General features: G+C 44.8%; 1 protein-coding gene across 2 annotated transcripts in view; it reads left to right on the forward strand.

The window, feature by feature from the left end:
- PEBP4 (phosphatidylethanolamine binding protein 4) overlaps nt 1–24,554 on the forward strand; it is a 214,987-nt gene that overhangs the window by 92,546 nt on the left and 97,887 nt on the right. For both annotated transcript variants that reach the window (XM_079925626.1, XM_079925627.1), the window contains exon 4: nt 22,807–22,905. In XM_079925626.1, the coding sequence (XP_079781752.1) occupies nt 22,807–22,905 (99 nt within the window). The remainder of the gene's footprint in view (nt 1–22,806; nt 22,906–24,554) is intronic.

Genomic DNA, 24,554 nt, shown 5'->3' on the forward strand with positions numbered 1-24,554 from the left:
ACTTACTAATAATGTGCTCTCGGGCAAGTTACTCAATTTCCCTATGCCTCAGTTTTCTCATCTTTAAACAGGAATTATAGAACTGACCTCGTATGCTGGCTGTGGAGTTAAATGAGGCAAGGGATCTGGAATGGTTGGCATATAATAGGGCTTCAATTAATGGTAACTATTATTTGTTTGATAATCTTTTATTACTGATTGCATCAATTTGTACATCCAGGGTTTACTTTTTACGTAAATGCATTTACTTGGTGGTAAACTCCTTAGCTGTTTGCACCATTAGTTATATATGTTGTTCATGTATTCTGCCTGCTCATTACTGTACATTTCATGTATGTAGAGGACAGTAAGAGCCAGCCGTCAGTCCCTGGCCTGGAGGAGCTCATAAGATGATGGTGGAAACAAACACACCAAAAACTAATATAGTGTAGCTAGTTTTTAACACAGATAGTCTCTCAAGGAACTGATTCACATTCTTTCCAATCAAGTCTTTGGCCAAAGGAAATGTGGATTTTTACAAGATAACGCTGAAAATTTGTCCATAAGAAGAAATAGCTTAAAATTCTTCCCTTTCAGATTTCTTAATATTCTCTTGTATTAAAAAAAACTAGGTTCTTTTGGGACAACCTCCCCCCCACCCAGCCTATCAGGTCACATTTCATCTACACCTGTGTAGTTTGAAAAATCTTAAAGGCCTGCCAATCTCTGTGATTCACTGGACCCAGTTTTAAAGTCGATCTACAACATCCTGGTCACTTCTGAGGGTCATCTGAGGTGGCAAAGAGAGGTAAAATCTATTCAATATCTGAAAAATATCTTATACTATCATCATCATCACATGACGGCCCCTCTGAGTCTCCACTCGAGCCTTTCCAGAATTTTTTAAAAAATCATTTTGTGGGTTTGGAGTATAGAGTCCACAAAAAAAAAAAAATTTTTTTTTTCCCCAACAAATGTCTTATTCGCAGCTGACCGGTCACATTTCCTGGATTTCTTTCACGCGAAAACACTTCTTAGAATTTTAAGAAGACTTAGCGATCCCATGGCTGTACTCCCTTAATCCATCTCCTTCTTTCTCCATCCAATTCACTCTTAAAAATCTCAGCGGTGCCTTCTCCTTGGCCATTGCAAGGGGGGCGGTGGTTGGGCGAGGGGGTCAGAGCACCATTTTCAGTTTCACAGGATGAGATGTGACACTCAGGGTTGGGCCCTCATGTGGACGAGCTAGGTAGTGGGAAGGAAGGCACCAGAACAAAGACCCATTGCGTCATGGTCCTCATAGACATGCTTGCTTAGTACCCCCGGGAAAAACGAAAACCCCACACACAACCTTGCAAACCAGCGTGCTTCAAATCCACAAGTACTCGGTTTGCGCTTTTAATAGTTATTATATTTCACACACCGCGTCTTAATGGTCCTTTGTAGTTTAACCCTCCATCAGAAGAATTCTTGACGTTTTGCAGTAACCCGTTCATTCTCCTAACAGCCCTTCAGGGAAGGAGGTCATGGAGATGATCCCCTCCCATTTTGTATGTGGAGAAACTGAGGCCCAGACGGAACAAGCCATGTAGCTCAAAACCTCCACCTCCCCGCCAGCCCTTCCACTCCAGCCTTTCCTCCAGGCCTTGATACCATCGAGCCCCCGTGCGCAGGACACCCCGCACCATCGAAACGCCCCTGGCTTTAGATTCCTAGGGACCTCACCCCTTCCCAGCAGCCCCTCGTTGGGTCGCCCGACCAAGGGGCCACTACCTCAACTGGGGCCAAATCCCTGGTGACCAACAGCACGTCCCAAAGGCTAAGCCACCAGCCCAGCCACTCACCCCCATCTGGCTGGGCTCTGTCACCCCGAACAAGTGTGAAAACGCCACCTTTGCAGGCCGGAATCCGCAAGAAATTGGAAACCTGCTGTTAGTTCCATTCCCACTCTCTTTTCATGTTTGCTGTTATTTTTTAACACTTTTTTTTTCTCATAAAAGCACTATCCTCTTCCCCAGAGCTTGCCTGTAGCAAAGGCATGGTCTGTACAACTGCAATTATTTCAGAGAACAGATGGAGAGAGGAGCAGAAAGTCTGTTAATAGTAATAGAAATGCTACATGTTAACCTGGACAGCACACGATGACAGTCCCATGACTACCCGTTCTGTTCCCACCAGCTGGGCCACCAAAGTAGGAATGAGATATTCACAAACACAGCCATCAGCCACGTAGCCACCTAAAGTTAGAACTCGAATTCCTTCACACCAGGGGCCTTGGCGACGGTGGCGGCCCAGGCCGAGAGCAGAGGAGGCCAAGCCCCAGCTCAGCACCAGGCCAAGCAGGACTGCCCCAGCTCTGCTTCAACTGCCCAGGCTTCCCGGGTCAGCCGAGGCCCAGGCCCAGGCCCAGCTTTCAGGCAAACGCTGAACTCTCCAACGCTAGGAGCCAAACTCACCAGCACTTTACTTGGGTCTCTTGGGAGGAAGCATTAAGTCTGAGTTGATCTTGACTTCCTGGGAGGCAGTGGGTAAGAGAGGGGCCTGGTTCCCCCAGGCCGAGGCCAGAAAGACAAAGGCAAAACTCCAGAGCAAGCCACGCAGTGTCAGGGCCAGCAATACAAAGGGCTTGTCCATCTCTGGAAGCAGAAATCTCTTCCCTCTTCTAGAATGCAGAAAATAAACCAATGTCTTATCCTGACGGAGGAAATGGGTCACTTTACTTCAACAAATATTTCTTAAGCACCTACTGTGTGCAAGAAAACATGCCAGGCACTTCAGGAACAACAAAGAAATCAGAGTCCCTACCTTCAAGAAAATCATATTCTAGTAAGAGGGACCAAGTGACTTCTGCCCACGTAAAACCGGATACACGGCAGACAGCGAGAAGTATTCCAGCAAAGGCACAAACAAAATACGCTATCAGGATTCAAATAGTAAGGACATCGTATCTGGTCTAAGGGGCTCGGGAGAAGTCTTCATAGAGGAGACGGGTAGTATTTAAGGTGTGTCTTGAGAAATCGGAAGGATTTTTCGACGGACAGAGAGAAATAAAGCCACAAAAGTAGGGAAGCAGAATCACACTGGAGACCAGAAACGTGCCCAGTCGGCATACCCCTATCAGGCCGCGGTGGGATCGGCTGGGCAGGCTGAGTGAGAGCAAGCTGACAAAGGCCTCTGCCAGGTTAGGAAGTTTGTACAATATGAAAGTCCTAAGTCCATGGGGAGCTGTTCCTCAGACAGTTGTGTGCTGGCCAGAACCACCTCTGTCCACCTCTTTCCAGCCCCTCATTCTGTGGCCTCACGTTGGCAGCTTGGATGGGCCACGGTGTGAATATTTACCCTGGAAATGGGCAAGCGCTGCAAGCCAGGGCTTGTTTTTCTATGGCTATTTGTTTGTTTGTTTTCCAGAGAACTGGTCTACCAAGTCCACACTGGATTTCTCTAATACAAGCCAGCCGCACATGAGTAGGAAGGGAGACAGAGAGGGAAGAAGGCCAGTTAAGAAACTGTTGAAATAGTTGAGGCAAGAACTAGTTCAGACCTCACCCCAGGGTGTCAGAGAGTAGGAGGAAAAGTGAGCATGGGTTTTAGCGAGACCCTAGCTTGGAAATCAAAAAGAACGGGGCACGGTCCGAGAGGGAAGAGTCCAAAGATGATTCGTATGTTTCTTTTGGTGGCTAACAAAATGGCAGAGCCGTTCGCTGAAACAGGAGGAACTGGTGAGCAGGGTGGACGGGAATGTAGCTTTGGAGGTGGGGATAGCCGTCCGATAACTAATTCGTTTAAAGAAACGAGCTGCACACACTATGTTGCTTACGAGCCCTCCTTTTCCTTTCCCTTCCTTCAGTTCCCTCCTCTCCCTCCCACCCTCCCTCCCATGCAGTACGGATAATATCTCAATTCATCACTCAACAGACAGTGATCTCTGCTGCCTGCTTAGCTGCGTGTGAGGCTTTGAGATTTATTAAATAAGTCCCTTAGCTTTATGAAGACAGAAAAGTGGCAGTCGACCAGAGTGGGGGCTTTGGGGAGTGGGTAGAGTACAGTGAATTCGCCAGGATTTGAACTCACCACTCGGCTCACCCGCGTCCCCCCCGGCACACAGCCAGAATCCCAAGAGCCTCCCTTCCCCCAGCCATCTTGAGTGGGCAGATGCTGTGGAGGGACCGCCGTCCCCAGAGGACTGGGCAGCGCAGTGGCAGAAGGCACTTGATTCAGAGATGCCGGAACACGTTGCCAGCAAGTACATCTTTGTAGTATGTGTGTTTTAAATTACACAAGCGTCCAGAGACTTAGGTGTGGAGGAATCTGCAACACGCAAACAAATACCATATTCTTGTGAGTAAGAGTCAACGTCAAATCTGTCCCTCTTCCTCCAGACCTATGCCTGCCCTCTGTGCAGGGAGAAGAGGGTGGAATTGGGAGACAAGGGACATGGTTTTAAGTCCCAGAGAAGCCGTTCAGTTGCTTACAAAGGCTGGCATTTATCGATCGCTTAACGTGTGCCAGCCACTACTCTGAGCCATTTCACTCGCTTAATGTGAGTAACAATCTAAGAGAAAAGAACTCTGATTATTACGATCTCTCTTTTAGAGATGATAAACCTGAAGCCCAGAGAGTTTAGGCAACTTGCCCAAGGCCACACAGCAATTGAGTGGAATTCACATCACTAAAGCATTTTGCCTCAGACGGATCCACTTAATCCTTCTGAGCTTCAATTTTTCCATCTGTAGACTCAGAATGATAATCTCTATTTAGTAGATGTTCCCTGCAGTGGCCCCTTGTTCCCAGTAATGTGACTCTGGCCACAGCAAATGATGGCCTTAACAGACTTGGACCCATATCACCCGCAACCTCCAACCTGCACCCTCCACGTCTGGCCGTCGTAAATCATCCTTTCTTCTTCTCATCAAGTACCGCCTTCTCTGTAAAGACTGACCTCCTCGCCCCCATTCTGCACAGAAGTGTTTGGTCCCTGTCCTATGTTCCCATAGCCCTTTGTGTAAGTCTTTATCCCAGCATGTCACAGCGTGCTGCAGTTGTTTACATGTCTGTCTCCCTTGTTATTTTGTGAACCATACAAGGGCATCTTTGTATAGACAGAGTGTGGGTTGCAGCTCCAGGTAGCTGAACCAGTTGAAGAGACAGGGCTCTTTAGCCTGAACAAAAGGTCATTGTGAAGCTGTGATTGCCTTCAAATGTCTGAAGGGGGGCCGTGTACAAGAAGGACAGGACTTGTTCTATGCAAGAAAGAAGAGGAACAGCTGTGAGTTTTAAGGGTAGTTTTGGGCTCCATGAGATGTAGCCCTTTCTAACATTTGAATGAGTCGCCTCCCCAGGGAGTGAGGGACACTCACCGCTGGGAGCGCCATGGAGACACTGGATGGTTGCTGGCTAGGTTTGCTTAGGGAAACTCGGCCCCTGCTTCCTCCAGCGTTCCGGGGTTCTGTAATCTGTTCCACTCCCAGATGAACTTAGTCCCTCTGGGAACACAAAAAGAGCGAGTGTTAGAGGGAAGCAATGTGCTGTCTCCGCATGCACTAGCGTCCCTGGCCAGACTTAAGAGATGCGGACAGCCCAGCCTCTCTGCCTCCAGACAGCTGGTGACAGGCCGTTTGGAGGATGTCTTCTGGCCGTCAAGGTAACTGCTATTCCAGGGACCATAGGGAACAAACACTGAGGGCATTTGTTCACATAACGAAACCTGACCCACGGACATCGCTTCACAGTCTTAAAAATACTTTCACACTTTTAACTCATTTTATTTTGAGAGTAACCCTGTTGTATGAGACGCATATTACTGCCATTTTGCAGATCAGTAAACTGCACCTTGGTGAGAGTAAATGACTTACCTCCAAACACGCAGCCTATACAAGCAACAGCAGGGGCTCAAATCCTAGTTCTCTATCATTTACTTGAGTAATCTTTTCACAACATCAGGATGCCTTTCTGAAGATCAGCCTCTGACACTCACTTGCCAAAACCAGCACAGACAACTGATGTGTGTGTCAGGTAGGAATGTGTTTGGCTGCAAGGAAGAAAAATCTCTACCCTAGGAACATAAAGGGATTATTTGTTTCAGGCAACAAGAAGTCTAGGGGCTGGCAATCGCAGGCAGATTCAGCAGCTCAAGGACCCAAGTTCTTGCCATCTCTCTGCTTCACCATCTTGAGCACACAGGCCTTCAACCTCATGCTTGTCCCCTCTTGGTCACAGAATGGCTGCTACACATCCAACATCACATCTACATTCCAGGCAGAATGAAGGGGAACAGGGAAAGGGACAAAAGGCAACAAGGGTTTTCTCTGAGTAAGCCTTTGCCTTTTTTTCAGGAAGAGATCCCTTCCCAGGGACTTTCTCCTATCTCTTCTTGGCCAGAACATGGCCTCCCCTTAGTGCACGAGAGGCTGGGAAATCCAGTATGGTAGCTCCCCAGCCTCTAAAGTAGAGGAGAGCAAGGAGGAAGGATAGCTGATCCACAGTGACTACACAACACCTCTTCCCAAATGTGTGAAAGCAAGGCATGAGCCCCAACTCCCAGGTTGACATGCCTCTGTCCACCCAGCCCAGGAACTGTCTTTGTCGACAGCTGAAATGTGAGTCAGTCGTCAGGGATGAAAGGCTTTAGGCTCAAGGGGCAACACCCGGACTGCATCCTGGTGAGACTATCAGTCCTGGTGAGGAACAGCTGTTACACTCAACCTCCCCCAGGAAGAAGGCTCTTAACTAGATTTCCCATACAGAACTTTGTGGGGGAGGTTCAAACACAACCAACCCACTATAGGCTAAATTTGTACTCCAACCAACCTCATAATGAATAGTGGGAGAGGATGGTGACTTGTATTTGTGACTTCAGTTTCTCGATTCAGTGCTCAAGCCCCTTAATCTCCAGGGTCCCAGGTGTAAGGGACCCCGGCCAAGATCGGGGGAAGCCTGTCCTCTTTAGGTAGAGGGCGCATGATCTTCCCTGAGAGTGCATTAAACAGGAGGAAAGGAACCTGAGTTTTAGTCAGTGGCAGATTCAGTCAAGGACTTGGGGGAACCAGATTTTAGGACTGTGGTTCTCACCCCTAACTCCGCATTTGTGTCACCTGGGAAACTTCCATGTCGACACTAAAGCCGGGTCCCCTCTCCAGACCCCTTAGGTCAAAGGCCCAGCCTTGGTAGCTTTGAAAAGCTCCCTTGGTGATTCTAGCATTCAGGCAGGGGTGAGAACTACTGCTTTGGAGAGGATGGCTCTCCACTCAACTTGACCGTGAAACTTAACCATATCAGGTCAGCCCAGTCCTTCATTCTGGGACAAGTGAGTGCTGTAGGCAACAAGAGACAGACATCATCATATTAGAACGTGAGAGAAATGCAATGCTAGATACTCCCCAGGTTCCTGTAGTCTTCAAATGGTCTTGATGGATATCTGAGTCCGAAGGAGTCAAGGGCCCTGTTCTAGAACGTACCTGGGATTCGTTTTAATTGGATGTGATAAGACACGCAGATGGAAATGATGATCATGAAGGAAGACGTTTATACTCACAGATCCCTAAAGACAGGAATCACAGCACACTACACAGGGCCACACGGGGAAGCACCAGGGTCTGTCAGAAGGCAGAAGGAGTGAGGAGAAATCATGGGTGAGAATCCTTACTGTGATTTTTGTGGGAAAAAATAAAACATTGGCGTAGGAGGATAAGCAGCGTAGACAGGCTTGGGGTTGGCTAGTTTGAATAGTTCTGGTGGTCTCTGGAACACAGGAGCTGCCCCTGGTTGTCTGGAATCTGACCCCTGGGTGAGTAGGCCAGGAGGATAGTGGCTCAGCCCAATAAACGAGATGGCATAGGCTCTGGATTGGTAGGTTTGCACTTGAAGAGCATGGTCTCAGATACGTGTTTGCTATCTCTGGGAACTGGTAGCGTCTCCAGAGACAGCAAGACCCCAGAGGTCAAAGCATCAGAAAATAAAAGGTGTGATTAATATAGACCACATCTTCTCAGCACTTCTAGGACTCAGAACTGCCTACTGAAGTCCCATCATAGTCTGTCCAAAGAATACTTTTCACTCCTCTCTGGGAAAGGCAGGCACACACAGACTGCTCAAATAGCAAGGTGGAGAGAGGGGGCCTCAGAGACCCCAGAGCACCCCTGCACGTCAGAAAGGCCCCTCTGCCCAGGCATCTTCTGCAGCGCCAGCAGTGCTCCTGGTTAGAGCCCAAAAGGTGCTTGGATTCTTTGCGTATATGATAAGGGCTCAGTCAATGCTTGTGGAATGAATGAATGAATGAATGAACACGTGAACAATTGAACCACCTGGGCCAGCTGCAATAATTGTTTTATTTACTCATTCAAAAATATTTATCAAGTGTGTTCTCTGTGCCAGACACTGTAATCTATGGGCGTATAGTGGTGAGCCAAAACAGACACAACCCCCGTTTTCAAGGAGGTCTTAGTCTTGTGGGGGACACAGACGTTAATCAAAACTTACGCCAACACACGTATAAATTGACTCTAAACTGAGATGCGTATCTGAGGGAAGGAAATGCGAGCACGTTTAAGAAAGGAACTTAACCTAGAATAGGGGTGAGGGAACACTCCTCTGGAGAAGTCACCCTGAACTGAGTTCTGAGGTATGAATAAGAGTTCACCAGATTCAAGGGAGTTGGGCGGGAGTGGGGAAACATAGGCAAAGGCCGTGGGGTAGGAGGGAGCAGGGCAAACCTTAGAAACAGAAAGGCCCCTGAGAGTGGAGTAGAGGGCAAGGGCCGTGTGTACAAGATGACAAGGTGAGGTGGGAAGGGGCCAGATTATTCAAGGCCTTGTAAGACACACTAAGGACCCATGGAAAGCCAGGGAAGGATTTTAAGCAGCAGGATAACACAATCTCACCTGTGTTTTGAAAAATTGTTCTGGATCAGGGTGGAAAATTGATCAGGGAGTAAAAACAGATATGAGGAAGCTTGTTAGGAGGCTGTTACAGGAGACAAGACGAACAGTGGGGAGAAGGAGAGGTTAGGTGCGGATGCAGTTAGGGTTTGCAGGCTTTGAGGCAGACCTTGAAGAACTTGTCATACGATGGCTTCAGTTTCCTCTGCGAAGTTATCGCTGAAAAATTTACCTGCCAAGAGAGAGGGTTAGGGGGAGTGGAGGGAGGTTGGAGGTTTAAGGATACTGGAAAAGGTTTGAAATCTTGGAAAGCCATTACCAAGGGGGGCAGATCAAGTTGATGCCAGAAATGCAGAGCAGTATTGAGGGCCCATCATGAAGCTGGCAGCCAAGATATATGGAGCCAATCTTCCCCGGGATATGACTTTCTCTTGGTGGGCTCACTGCTCACGTCATACACAGAAGTAGAGGAAAGTTGGGTTTACTCAGCTTTGGGGTCTTTTGAAGGAAATATGTTTAAATGATAGAGGGACAAGGGAGTTTACATTTTGACGATTTGGGACACAAGCAAAGACAAGAGAGGGCTGATGGGCTGGGAGAAGGGGCATTTACCAACGGTCTGGAGGTCCCCTTGGGGTCAAAGATTAGTCGAGGTAGACAGAGTTGAAGAAGCAAGCTGAACAGAAGGGAGGTTGTGGCCAGAAATAGTGACATGGGGAGGTGGAGCAGTTTGGGGGGATGATAAGTTTCAAGGTGTGACTGTGGGAGTCGATAGTTGAGATAAAGAAAGAGAAGCTTGCCTGAGATGCAAAGCTGCAGGCACGCGGGAGGCCACGGTGCTGGATGGGTGATCTGCGTGTTTGCCGGAGTCACCAGGGTGATGGCAGGACCTAGGGAAGAAAAGATGACTGTGACCAGGTGCCAGTGTCTTCGATGAATGAGCAGGAACCATCATGAGGTCATAGGTGACAGCAGCCAGGACAGAAGGAGGGGGTATGTATGGTTGAAGTGGCTTGAGCCACAGAGGATGTGGCAGCAGGGAGCTAGGACACCTCTTGGGGTTTAAGGGCCACGAGAGAACACACATCAGCACTCGAGGGAGCTAAGGGGAAGGGACTCTTCAGGGGAGAGTCAGGCAAAGACAAGGAAGTAGACAGAGCAATTTATGGAGAGACAGAGGATGGAAGGGACGTGGCTTGTTCTTTAGTGGCTTTTCCAGAGGGCAGAGTAGAAGGGTTTGGAAGTGGAGGAGGAACAGAGAACTGGCTCAGAGGAAAAGAGAGAAGAGCATGTTGGCATGATGGTGTGGTGGAGGAGATGGCAGGGGGTGGGTGGTCTTTGACTGAGAAGGTCCGGATGGGAGGCAGGGAGATTGGGGCTCAAGGATTTCTCTGAAGGAGGCCAGTGGATCAGTGGACCGAGGGTCTGGGGGCGTTAATGTCAGTGGTGCTCTCTGCTCACCTGGGTTGGTGGCTGTTCTGAGGTTGACATTTCCCTACTGGAATAATCAGTGTCATGGTGAGATACAGTAAGAAGACAGCCCCATGTACAGATGATGGATGAGGGCAGAAGCCAGCGGTTCAAGGATGAGGCAAATCCAGCTCTGACCACCTTCTCTCCTTCCTTTCCACTCTCCCCACTGCTCACCTTTTCCCTAACTCCCAGTTGGGATACAACTATTAAAATTCCTTCTAGAATGGGGCTTCCCTGTGGCGCAGTGGTTGAGAGTCCGCCTGCCGATGCAGGGGACACGGGTTTGTGCCCCGGTCCGGGAAGATCCCACATGCCGCAGAGTGGCTGGGCCCGTGAGCCGTGGCCGCTGAGCCTGCGCGTCTGGAGCCTGTGCTCCGCAACAGGAGAGGCCACAACAGTGAGAGGCCCGCGTACCGAAAAAAAAAAAAAAAATTTCCTTCTAGAATAAGAAGAAGATAAATTTTAAAGGGGCAAAAGATTTATACAGACATTTCACCAAAGAAGATACACAAATAGTCAATAAAGACATGAAAAGGTACTCAACATCACTAGTCATTAGGGAAATGTAAATTAAAAACTCAATGAGTTTTTAATTTATATTTCACGCTTTGCACCTGCTAGAATGGCTACAATCAAACAGACAGATGATAACAAGTGTTGGTGAGGAGATGGAGAAATTGGGACCTTCATACAGTGCTGGTGGGATTGCAAAATGGTGCAACCATTTTGGGAAACAGTTTGGCAGTTTTTAAAAGTATTAAACATAAATTTACCATATGTCCTAACGATTCCACTCTAGGTGTTTTCCCAAGAGAATTGAAAACAAATATTCACACAAAGACCTGTAGCAAATGTTCCTATCAGCATGATTCACAGTAGCCAAAAAGTAGAAACAACCCAAATGTCCATCACGTGGATGAACAAAAGTCATACCAACGGTATACTATTTGGCAATTAAAAGGGATGGCGTGCTGATGCGCGCTACATGGCTGAACCTCAAAAACGTTATGCTGAGTGAAAGAAGCCAGGCACAGAAGACCTCATATTCTATGATTCCACTTATGTGAAATGTTCAGGTAAGGCAAAAAGGAGATTATAGAGACAGGAAGTAGATTACTGGTTGGCCGAAGCTGGGGGAGGGAACGGGAAGTGATTGCAAATGGCACAAAGATTGTTTTAGGGGTGACGAAAATGTTGTAAATTTAGATTATGGTGATGGCTGCACAACGCTGTTAATTTACTAAAAATTGTTGAAATGTATGCTTTAAAGGGGTGAAGTTTGTGGTATGGAAATTATACTTCAATATGGCTGTTTAAAAAACTTCACATGGACAAGCCCAGATCTAATTCTCCTTCTATGTTGCCGTCATTATGTCAAGGTACTGTGATCTGTTGACGTGGCTTCCCATACCTCGCGCATGCCCTGAGCTGCAGAGCCCAGGGCCCTGGTCCAGCATTTGCCCTGCACCTAACTGACCCCCAAAGATGCAATGAGGATTCCACGAGCTCTCCCTACCAAAAAGGGCAAAGCCATCCTTCTTTACCTCTCAGCCAGCTAGAGAGAGACTAGAGACTAACTAAGATAATACTATGTGATTACTACACATTTCACTTGATTTTATAATTTTAGTTTATTTTTAGCAGGTAATGTATTCACATGGCTCAAAAATCAAAATGAAAGAACAGGCACGTAGGAGAGATTTCCATCCCACCTCTGTCCCATCCACCCATAGCACCACCACCACCCACATCTTTTTTTTTTTTAAGTATCTCTCCAGAGTTTGTTTATGCAAATACAAACCAATGTGAAGACATAGCTTATTTTTTCTTTCATATGTAAAAGTAAGGTGCTAGATATATTGTTCTGCACCTTGCCTTTTTCACTCATTTACCTTGGAGAGCTTTTCAGATCAGATCTGAGAGATCTTCATTGTTTTTCACAGCTATAAAGTATTCCATTGTGAGTACGTATCAGTGTTTATTAACCAATCCCCAACTGATGGACACTTGAGTTATTTCCAACTTTTGCTATCATAAACATGGCTGAAATGAATACCTTATACACAAGTCATTTCATAAATATGCAGGTATCTTTAGGGGAAGAAATTACAGAAGTGGGATTGCTGAGTCAAAGGATAAATCGGCCCCATTTTTGCATTCCCACAGCAATGTATGAAGCTTCCCCACCGCCTCACCAGCAGAGTGTACTGTCAAGGTCTGGGATTTGCAGAATGCTTGATGAGGGCGTTGATTCTGTCCTGCTTTCTTCAAGCAGGATTACTTTCTTCTTTTTAATTTAAAATTTTATTTTTTTGTGGTAGGAACATGAGATCTACCCTCTGAACAGATTTTAAAGTGTACAATACAATATCATTAACTACAGGCGCAAGGTTGTACAGCAGATCTCTAGGACTTATTCATCTTTTGTGATTCATGCTTTGTCCCTATTTAACAGAAACTCCCCATTTCCCCCTTCCCTCTGCCCCTGGCAACCACCGTTCTGCTCTCTGCTTCTGTGAGTTTGACTATTTTAGATGCCTCATATAAATTGAATCAGACAGTATTTGTCCTTCTATTACTGGCTTATTTCACTTAGCATAATGTCCTCATGGTTCATTCATGTTGTTACAAACGACAGGATTTCCCTCTTTTTCACGGCTGAATAATATTCCATTGTGTGTATAAACTACCCGGTCTTTATCCCTTCATACCTTGATGGACATTTAGGTTTGTTTCCACAGCCTGACTATTGTGAATAATGCTGCACTGAACATGGGAGTGTGGATATCTCTTGGAGAACTTCCACGAAGTTCCCAAAATACCTATTAAGGATTTTGATTGGAATTGTGTTAAATCAACTAATTAATTAAAGGATTACTGACATATTTGCAAATGGTGGCTTTGATGTGTAAGAGCATAATATGTCCTTCTCCATCTCTTCAAGTTTTCTTTTTATGTACATCAGTAATGCTTTGGTTTCTTGGTGTAAGTCTTGGATTTTTCATCAAGTTTATTCCTAGATATTTTATATTTTTATTACAATGGTAAATGGGATTTTAAAAGTATATTTCCTGACTATTTGTCCGTAGGAAAGTACTGATTTTGTGTGCATTTCATAACAACTCACTTTATTGAATATTAGTCTAGTTGCTTCCAGCTGAGTCTTTTGGTTTCTCATGTAGGCAATTATGTCATTTGGAAAACAATTAATTAAAAAACAGAAAGAGCATAGATGTTGTTTTTTTTCTTCTTTTACAGTATTTACACTTTGTTTTTATTTTCTTGCTGCTTTGGCTAAAACCAATTCTTGGTTGTATCAGACAGTTTTTCTCTCTGGGAGTCTACTGGGATCACACACACTCGTGTGTGTGCACACAAACACACACACACACACACACACACACACACACACACACACACACACACACACGGGCTCCTTAGGATATGATCCTACTTTCCCCCTAATATTTTCATCTCTTTATCCTTCTCTTCTGAGTTCTTGGAGATTTCCTTGGGCTTTATCTTCAAATTCTCTGAGTTAATTTCCTAGAGCGTTTAATATGTGGTTTGGGATTTTAACGTTCAGCAAACAGTAGTTTTATCTCTGAACTGCTCATCTCTGGAAAGTAGCCAGTTCTCCCCCAATTGTCACAGCCAGTACGGCTTTAGGGTCCTCTTCCCTGATGGCTCTGTTATACTGAGCCCATCCCCACTCCTTCCTTGAACCCTTTTTCGTCTTGGTGTCCGTGACGCTCTGCTCCCTGGTTCTCCTCCTAACTCTCTTCCCCTCAGTCTCTCCTCTCCCCACCACTCTTAGTTCCTGAGTTCAAAGGAACTAAGTTCCTTTTCAAAGTTCCACCCTAGCTGTTCTGTTCTCACTCCATAAGTTCTCCCCAACAATCTTATCCATCCCCATGCCCACTACCCACATGCCAAGTCTTGAGAGAGCTCCAGGCTTCATAGCTCCATTTAGGGTACATCTCTGCCTACATGTTTCAACACCAAACTCACTGTCTCCCAGACTTTCTACTCATAATAGTCATGGTACCATCATCCACCTAATTGCCCAAGATAGAATCTCATGGACCTCCTGGACCCCTCTCCCTCTCTCACCTGCCCTATTCAGGCACCTCATGCTGTTGATTCTGTGGTACAAATCTCTCTATCTTTATTACTACTTGAATTTTCAAGCCCTCGTGATCTCTTTTCAGAGTATCCCGATTTTCTTCTTTTTTTATTTTTACTCTGCTTTTAGTCTTTTACTCATCCTCACCATGTGCCTTCCCAAAGCATGCATTTCATCATGTCAGTCGTCTGTTCAAATAATTTCAGTGAGTCCTGTTGCAAAACAAATTCTCAACAACTTAGGACATGTGAGGTTTTCTATTATCTGGTCCCCGTAACCTTTCAGCTCTGTCACCCACCATTCCCTTTACAGATGCACTCTGTCCCAGCACACCAAATTTCTTGCCCTTCCCCAACCCCTCATGCCTTTGCCCAGACCCTTCCCTTTGCCAAGGGAGTCCTTTTCCTGACCCCTTACCAGCTCATCCTTCAAGATCAAGCTCAGATGACAACTCGGTGAAGCCTTCCTGGACTCCTGAGGTGGAGAGATTTAGGTTCCCTCCTCCATGCTCCCTTAGTGCCTGATAAATGCTCCGCTACCCATGCCCTTCACATACTGTACTCCAGTTATGTCTATGTCTCTCTCTCCCTCCAGAGCAAGAGGAATCCCAGGACCCTCCTTATTTTTCTACTCACTTCTTACACTCTCACTCCCTTCTCTTCCATCATACTCGCCAGTCTGTCCATATTCAAGCTAAACCCAACGATGACTTATTCCCCGTCTGCACTTGAACCGTCAAAAAGTGCATAACTGTGGAATGTAATATTACCCAGTAACCTTACTACATACCTCTGGTATACTCAATTTCTCACCTCCCCAAATGACTATTCCACACCTTGTCTGTCCCCAAGCTTCCTATAATCCCTCTTCCCCTGATGACCTTGCCTCTAACTCATTGAGAAAACAGAAGTAATCGGAATCCAATTTCCTCATTCCTCACCACATCTTCCAGCACCCTTGCATCTGAACCTGTATCCTCCGCCCCTGCCAAAGGCCAGGCCCTCCACTTTTGCTCTGGATCCTGTCTCCTCCCACCTTCCCAGAGTCTTGGCTCTTACAACGAACCCCTTTCTTCTCTCTGACATCTATACCTCCCTCCACACTGGATCACTTCCATCGGCTTGCAGACATTCTTGACGGCCACCCATCTCTTTAAAAATTTAAAAAGAAATAAATCTCTAGACTCTTCCTTCCCATCTAGTAACAGCCACTCTGCGTCTCAGCTGTCCTTCACACTATAATTCCTCTTTTATCATCTTTTTTTTTTTTTTTTCGGTACGCGGGCCTCTCACTGTTGTGGCGTCTCCCGCTGCGGAGCACAGGCTCCGGACGCGCAGGCTCAGCGGCCATGGCTCACGGGCCCAGCCGCTCCGCGGCATGTGGGTGGGATCTTCCCGGACTGGGGCACGAACCCATGTCCCCTGCATTGGCAGGCGGACTCTCACTGCGCCACCAGGGAAGCCCTATCATCTTTAATAACTATTTTCAGTTCCTCGCATCCCATCTCCTATTCCAATCAAACATCAGTCCTTACTACTCCACTGACACTGGTCTTGCCAAGAAAACAAGGGATCTCCATGTTGTCAGGTCACATTGTCACATCTGTGTCCTCATCTTGCTCCGCCTTTCAGCAGCATTCGACACAGCTGACCACTTCCTCCTCCTGGACACACTTTCTGTCTCGGCTTTCACGATACCTACGCTTCAGGTGGCTCCCCTGCCTCCCTGGCTACAGTCTCCTTTGCTAGATCCACCTCTCCTCTCCTCCTCTCCTCCTTAGCATGTTCTAGAGTTCACTCACGAGACCTCTTTTCTTCCCCATGTCTAATCTCTCCATGAATCATCTCATTATTCTCTGGATTTAGGGGCCATCTTTGGTCCTTGGGAGTCAGTGACTCCAAATATTATATATCCAGTCCTGATCTCTCCTCCAAACTCTTGACTCTGATACTTGCTTGTCTTTAAGAGGTGTTTCAAATGTAACATGTCCAAAATAGAACTCTCAATATCCCCCTTCAAACATTCTCCTTTCCAAGTCTTCTCCATGACGTTACGTGGCACCATTCACCCGGTTGTTCTAGCCAAAACCCCGAGTCATCCTTGATTTCTCTTTCCCTACCCCCTCCTCCCTGCCCTACAGTCCAGTCCATCAGCAAATCCCACTGATGCTCTCTCAAAATACTTCCCTGATCCATCTACTGGCTTCTATCTCCATTGCTACCATTCTAGTCCAAAATGCCATCATCCTGCCCTTTATCACCGCATTAGCCTCCTCTCTTGCCTCCTGCCGACCATTCAACTCTCCACCCAGCCACCATGACAACTATTTAACAATGTAAATCGGAGCATATCACTCTCCTGGCTTAAAAACAAAAGCAAACAAACAAACAAAAAAACCCTCCAGTAGTTCTGCATTGCACTTAGAATAAAACTCCCTCCTCACCCAGGTCTGCAAAGCCTTCTGTGGCCGGGTCCCCACTCATCTCTCCAACCCTGCCCTGTCCCCTCCCCTTGCTTGCCTCTAGCCACATGGCATTCTTTCTGCTCCTCAAACCCTCACTCGTTCCCACCTGAAGGCCTTTGTAGCAGTTGTTTCCCCTTCTTGGGACGCTTACTTCCTCCAACCCCATCCTATTTTATTTTAATCATAGAACTAATCCCAAGTTGGCACACCCTTGGGTTTTGTTGTTGTCTGGGTTTTTTTGAATTTTATTTTATTTATTTTTTTATACAGCAGGTTCTTACTAGTCATCAATTTTATACACATCAGTGTATACATGTCAATCCCAATCGCCCAATTCATCACACCATCACCGCCTCCCCGCAGCTTCCCCCAGTGGTGTCCATAGGTTTGTTCTCTACATCTGTGTCTCAACTTCTGCCCTGCAAACCGGTTCATCTGTCCCATTTTTCTAGGTTCCACATACATGCGTTAATATACGATATTTGTTCTTCTCTTTCTGACTTACTTCACTCTGTATGACAGTCTCTAGATCCATCCACGTCTCAACAAATGACCCAATTTCGTTCCTTTTTATGGCTGAGTAATATTCTATTGTAAATATGTACCACATCTTCTTTATCCATTCATCTGTCGATGGGCATTTAGGTTGCTTCCATGACCTGGCTATTGTAAATAGTGCTGCAATGAATATTGGGGTGCATGTGTCTTTTTGAATTATGGTTTTCTCTGGGTATATGCCCAGTAGTGGGATTGCTGGATCATATGGTAATTCTATTTTTAGCTTTTTAACGAACCTCCATACTGTTCTCCATAGTGGCTGTATCAATTTACATTCCCACCAACAGTGCAAGAGGCTTCCCTTTTCTCCACACCCTCTCCAGCATTCGTTGTTTGTAGATTTGCTGATCATGACCTTTCTAACTGGTGTGAGGTGACACCTCATTGTATTTTTGATTTGCATTTCTCTAATAATTAGTGATGTTGAGCAGCTTTTCATGTGCTTCTTCGCCATCTGCATGTCTTCTACGGAGAAATGTGTATTTAGGTCTTCAGCCCATTTTTGGATTGGGTTGTTTGTTTTTTTAATATTGAGCTGCATGAGCTGTTTATATATTTTGGAGATTAATCCTTTGTCCATTGATTCATTTGCAAATATTTTCTCCCATTCTGAGGGTTGTCTTTTGGTCTTGGTTATGGTTTCCTTTGCTTTGCAAAAGCTTTTAAGTTTCATTAGGTCCCATTTGTTTATTTTTGTTTTTATTTCCATTTCTCTAGGAGGTGGGTCAAAAGGATCTTGCTGTGATTTATGTCATAGAGTGTTCTGCCTATGTTTTCCTCTAAGAGTTTGATGGTGTCTGGCCTTACATTTAGGTCTTTAATCCAATTTGAGTTTATTTTTGTGTGTGGTGTTAGGGAGTGTTCTAATTTCATTCTTTTACATGTAGCTGTCCAGTTTTCCCAGCACCACTTATTGAAGAGACTGTCTTTTCTCCATTGTATATCCGTGCCTCCTTTGTCATAGATTAGTTGACCATAGGTGCGTGGGTTTCTCTCTGGGCTTTCTATCTTGTTCCATTGATCTATGTTTCTGTTTTTGTGCCAGTACCCTATTGTCTTGATTACTGTAGCTTTGTAGTATAGTGTGAAGTCAGGGAGTCTGATTCCTCCAGCTCTGTTTTTTTCCCTCAAGAGTGCTTTGACAATTCGGGGTCTTTTGTGTCTCCATACACATTTTAAGATTTTTTTGTTCTAGTTCCGTAAAAAATGCCATTGGTAATTTGATAGCAATTGCATTGAATCTGTCGATTGCTTTGGGTAGTATAGTCATTTTCACAATATTGATTCTTCCAATCCAAGAACATGGTATATCTCTCCATCTGTTGGTATCATCTTTAATTTCTTTCATCAGTGTCTTACAGTTTTCTGCATACAGGTCTTTTTTCTCCCGTAGGTTTATTTCTAGGTATTTTATTCTTTTTATTGCAATGGTAAATGGGAGTGTTTCCTTAATTTCTCTTTCAGAGTTTTCATCATTAGTGTATAGGAATGCAAGAGATTTCTGTGCATTAATTTTTTATCCTGCTACTTTACCAAATTCATTGATTAGGTCTAGTAGTTTTCTGGTGGCATCTTTAGGATTCTCTATGTATAGTATCATGTCATCTGCAAACAGTGACAATTTTACTTCTTCTTTTCCAAATTATATTCCTTTTATTTCTTTTTCTTCTCTGATTGCCGTGGCTAGGACTTCCAAAACTATGTTGAATGATAGTGGTGAGAGTGGACATCCTTGCCTTGTTCCTGATCTTAGAGGAAATGCTTTCAGTTTTTCACCATTGAGAATGATGTTTGCTATGGGTTTGTTGTATATAGACTTTATTATATTGAGGTAGGTTCCCTCTGTACCCACTTTCTGGGGAGTTTTTATCATAAATGGTGTTGAATTTTGTCAAAAGCTTTTTCTGCATCTACTGAGATGAGCATATGGTTTTTATTCTTCAATTTGTTAATATGGTGTATCACATTGATTGATTTACATATATTGAAGAATCCTTGCATCCCTGGGATAAATCCCACTTGATCATGTTGTATGATCCCTTTAATGTGATGCTGGATTCTGTTTGCTAGTACTTTGTTGAGGATTTTTGCATCTATATTCATCAGTGATATTGGTCTGTAATTTTCTTTTTTTGTAGTATCTTTGTCTGGTTTTGGTATCAGAGTGATGGTGGCCTCATAAAATGAGTTTGGGAGTGTTCCTTCCTCTGCAATTTTTTGGAAGAGTTTGAGAAGGATGGGTGTTAGCTCTTCTCTAAGTGTTTGATAGAATTAACATGTGAAGCCATCTGGTCCTGGACTTTTGTTTGTTGGAAGATTTTGTCACAGTTTCAATTTCATTACTTGTGATTGGTCTGTTCATATTTTGTATTTCTTCCTGGTCCAGTCTTGGAAGGTTATACCTTTCTAAGAATTTGTCCATTTCTTCCAGGTTGTCCATTTTATTGGCATAGAGTTGCTTGTATTAGTCTCTTAGGTTGCTTTGTATTTCTGTGGTGTCTGTTGTAACTTCTCCTTTTTCGTTTCTAATTTTATTGATTTGAGTCCTCTCCCTCATTTTCTTGATGAGTCTGGCTAATGGTTTATCAATTTTGTTAATCTTCTCAAAGAACCAGCTTTTAGTTTTATAGATCTTTGCTATTGTTTTCTTTGTTTCTATTTCATTTATTTCTGCTCTGATCTTCATGATTCTTTCCTTCTGCTCACTTTGTGTTTTGTTTGTTCTTCTTTCTCTAGTTCCTTTTGGTGTAAGGTTAGACTGGTTAGTTGAGATTTTTCTTGTTTCTTGAGGTAGGCTTGTATAGCTATTAACTTCCCTCTTAGTACTGCTTTTGCTGCATCCCATAGGTTTTGGATCCTCATGTTTTCATTGTCATTTGTCTCTAGGTATTTTCTGATTTCCTCTTTGATTTCTTCAGTGATCTCTTGGTTATTTAGTAACGTAGTGTTTAGCCTCCACGTGTTTGTGTTTTTTTCCCTGTAATTCATTTCTAATTTCATAACGCTGTGGTCAGAAAAGATGCTGATATGGTTTCAATTTTCTTAAATTTACTGAGGCTTGATTTGTGACCCAAGATGTGATCTATCCTGGAGAATGTTCCATGTGCACTTGAGAAGAAAGTGTAATCTGCTGTTTCTGGATGGAATGTCCTGTAAATATCAATGAAATCTATCTGGTCTATTGTGTCATTTAAAGCTTCTGTTTCCTTATTTATTTTCATTTTGGATGGTCTGTCCATTGGTGTAAGTGAGGTGTTACAGTCCCCCACTATTACTGTGTTACTGTCGATTTCCTCTTTTCGAGCTGTTAGCAGTTGCCTTATGTATTGAGGTGCCCTGTGTTGGGTGCATTTATATTTATAATTGTTATATCTTCTTCTTGGATTGATCCCTTGATCATTATGTAGTGTCCTTCCTTGTCTCTTGTAACATTCTTTATTTTTAAGTCTATTTTATCTGATATGAGTATTGTTGCTCCAACTTTCTTTTGATTTCCATTTGCATGGAATATCTTTTTCCATCCCCTCACTTTCAGTCTGTATGTGTCCCTAGGTCTGAAGTGGGTCTCTTGTAGACAGCATATATATGGGTCTTGTTTTTGTATCCATTCAGCAAGCCTGTGTCTTTTGGTTGGAGCATTGAATCCATTCACGTTTAAGGTAATTATCGATATGTATGTTCCTATGACCATTTTCTTAATTGTTTTGGGTTTGTTTTTGTAGGTCCTTTTCTTCTATTGTGTTTCCCACTTAAAGAAATTCCTTTAGCGTTTGTTGTAGAGCTGGTTTGGTGGTGCTGAATTCTCTTAGCTTTTGCTTGTCTGTACAGCTTTTGATTTCTCCATCAAATGTGAACGAGATCCTTGCTGGGTCAAGTAATCTTGGTTGTAGGTTCTTCCCTTTCATCACTTTAAGTATATCATGCCACTCCCTTCTGGCTCGTAGAGTTTCTGCAGAGAAATCAGCTGTTAACCTTATGGGAGTTCCCTTCTATGTTATTTGTCATTTTTCCCTCGCTGCATTTAATAATTTTTCTTTGTCTTTAATTTTTGCCAATTTGATTACTATGTGTCTCGGCATGTTTCTCCTTGGGTTTATCCTGTATGGGACTCTCTGTGCTTCCTGGACTTGGGTGGCTATTTCCTTTCCCATGTTAGGGAAATTTTCATCTATAATCTCTTCAAATATTTTCTTGGGTCCTTTCTCTCTCTCTCCTCCTTCTGGGACCCCTATAATGTGAATGTTGTTGCATTTAATGTTGTTCCAGAGATTTCTTATCCTGTCTTCATTTCTTTTCATTCTTTTTTCTTTATTCTGTTCCGTGGCAGTGAATTCCACCCTTCTGTCTTCCAGGTCACTTATCCATTCTTCTGCCTCAGTTATTCTGCTATTGATTCCTTCTAGTGTATTTTTCATTTCAGTTATTGTATTGTTCATCTCTGTTTGTTTTTTCTTTAATTCTTCTAGGTCTTTGTTAAACATTTCTTGCATCTTCTCGATCTTTGCCTCCATTCTTTTTCCGAGGCCCTGGATCATCTTCACTCTCATTATTCTGAATTCTTTTTCTGGAAGGTTGTCTATCTCCATTTCATTTAGTTGTTTTTCTGGGGTTTTATCTTGTTCCTTCATCTGGTACATAGCCCTCTGCCTTTTCATCTTGTCTATCTTTCTGTGAATGTGTTTTTTGTTCCACAGGCTGCAGGATTGTAGCTCTTCTTGCTTCTGCTCTTTTTTTTTCTTTCTTTTTAATCTGTGTCTCTTACCTAGAGTAAAATCTTCCTGAAAGTATGGGTCACACCTGCTTGTTCTCTGTTGGATTCCCAGCACCTAAAACAGTTTCTGGCACATAATAGGTGTTGAGTAAATGCTTATTGAAGAGATAAATGAATCTGAGCATTCCTTGCAATCAGTACAGTTCCTGACATGGAGTAAGCTCTCCTGTATTTGCTGAGTTAATGGACAAGTCGCTCCAACCACACTGTGAGCTTCCTGAGAGCAGAAGCCCTGTTTTAGGTTTCTTTGTTTCCTCCACTTCTCCTGGCATGATGTTACAGACTTCTAGGTGCCGAGTAAATATGCTTGTTTGATTTATTCTTCTTTATAAAGGGAAAGCCAAGCTATTAAGCTGCCTACTTGATAGACTTCATTTCTCTGAGAATAAGCATGTGACACAAGAGGAATGTCATGAGAACAGGGATGAATCGAGTAGGAAGCTTTAGGTGTTGGTCAGCCACTCTCAGCTGGAATTGAGGTAAAAGGAGAGTCTGCGCCTTGTAGATTTCCTTTCCAAATTCTAGCCACGATGCTACACTTCTTTCTGGTAATGTGTTACAGGGTGCAGCCTACATCCTGGTGATGGTGGATCCAGATGCCCCCAGCAGGTCTTCTCCCAAAGCTCGATTCTGGAGACACTGGCTGGTGACAGATATCAAGGTAAGCCGGCCAGAAGGCACTTTCTGATTCACTGGCGAGTGGGGCTGGAGGATTATCATTCTGCACAGTTCTCAGCTCTCATTCAAGAGGGCTGGGGACTCTGATGAGCAAGGACTTCCGTGTCAGGTTGCCCCCAGCGCCCAGCTGTCACAGGCTCGCCCATGTTTTCTAATAATTTCAGAAAATGACCCAGGATCAGTGATACACAGGATCAGGATATCCTTATCTCAGGATAAGTGGGAAGAAAGCCCCCATTTGTAGTGTTTGCTGATTTCTGTAGTGTAAAGAAAGACTCCCACCGTGGCCAATTTCAAGTTAACGATTTAATGAGTGAATAACAAATTTTCTGAAAATGTAGCAATTGCTCCAGCACACCACTGCCAGGGGCCTGGATTTTGGGGGCACCAGGTGATTCTGTGCAGTCCAGGTGGCAGGGGACTCTTGCAGCGTCTCCTGCTGATGGGCCAAGGGGCATGGAGGAGGCATGGCGATCTCTTTTTCTTTGTACAGAAACAAGTGGCCTCCCCTCATTTTTGTCCTTTTGTCATCAACCATAATGACGAAGGAGCCCGGCTCAGCCTTTCCAGAGTAGGTCTGAGGGATGCAGATTTGGTGGTTTGTTAATGGGCATTAGGTGAAAAAACAAAAAACCAAAAGGCTCCATTGCCAGGCAAGTTTCGGGGACTCTGGGTTAAAATGTATTAATCCCATCCCTCACTGAAGGGCCTTTTAGAGCTTTTAATACCCTAGTATGCATTATATAACATGCATTTATTTTCCAATCTCACTTGACTGTTGAATCTTTTGTTCACGAGCATGTGGCAGTGCATTTTGGGAAAATCCACACTAGCATCAGGCATCCACGCATCTTGTGCCTAGAAAGCCTGCCGGTGGCCTTTGCGCCACATGTGCAAAGGCACCAACCCTGTAAGACAGTGGGAACCCAGACCTAGAAAGACTACGTTTGGATCCAGGCTGGGCTGGTTCCCACCTCAATGATCTCCACCATGTCATGGAGTCTCTCTGCGTTTTGTCTTTATCTGTAAGGTGGGAACCGTGTTACCTCTGCTATGTGGTTGTCGTGATCATCCAGTTAGAGTGTCCTAAGAGCACTCTGTAAAACACAGCACGTACCACAACTATAAGGACTTTGTGTTTTTCCTTCTAGAGCTACGGGGCAGAGGAAGGGGTACTGGTCTGAACTAGCTATTGACTCTCCTGGCAAGTCTGGGCTCTCACAACCACTGGAGTGGGGACGTGGTGGTGTGTGGCGGGTTACCCTGGCAACCAACCCCCTCCCAGTGACCATAGGCCCTTCATAGGACGCTCAGGGGAGCAGCCTGTTTTCAGGGATAGCCCTGGCTACGGCCTAAGTAGGGGCTCCCTCCAGGGAGACTTGCGGCAGCAGCTTCTGGGACAGAGGCCGAGCCGGGCTGTTGAGGGAAAGTAGGGTCATTGCTCCATCACCCTTCCCTGGCCAAGCGCCCTCTCGGCCTCATGGAGAGCCTTGGAAACACCATAAATATGCGAAAGGGAAGAGCTGGGGGAGAGACCTGACTTAGTGGAGGGAGGGGAGCTGAGAGCACAAAAGGGAAAGATCCTGGATCCTGCCCCAAATTAGAGCACAGGCACAAGGTGGCCACAAGGGG

Source organism: Stenella coeruleoalba, assembly GCF_951394435.1.
Source record: "Stenella coeruleoalba genome assembly, chromosome: 7".
Taxonomy (NCBI): domain Eukaryota; kingdom Metazoa; phylum Chordata; class Mammalia; order Artiodactyla; family Delphinidae; genus Stenella; species Stenella coeruleoalba.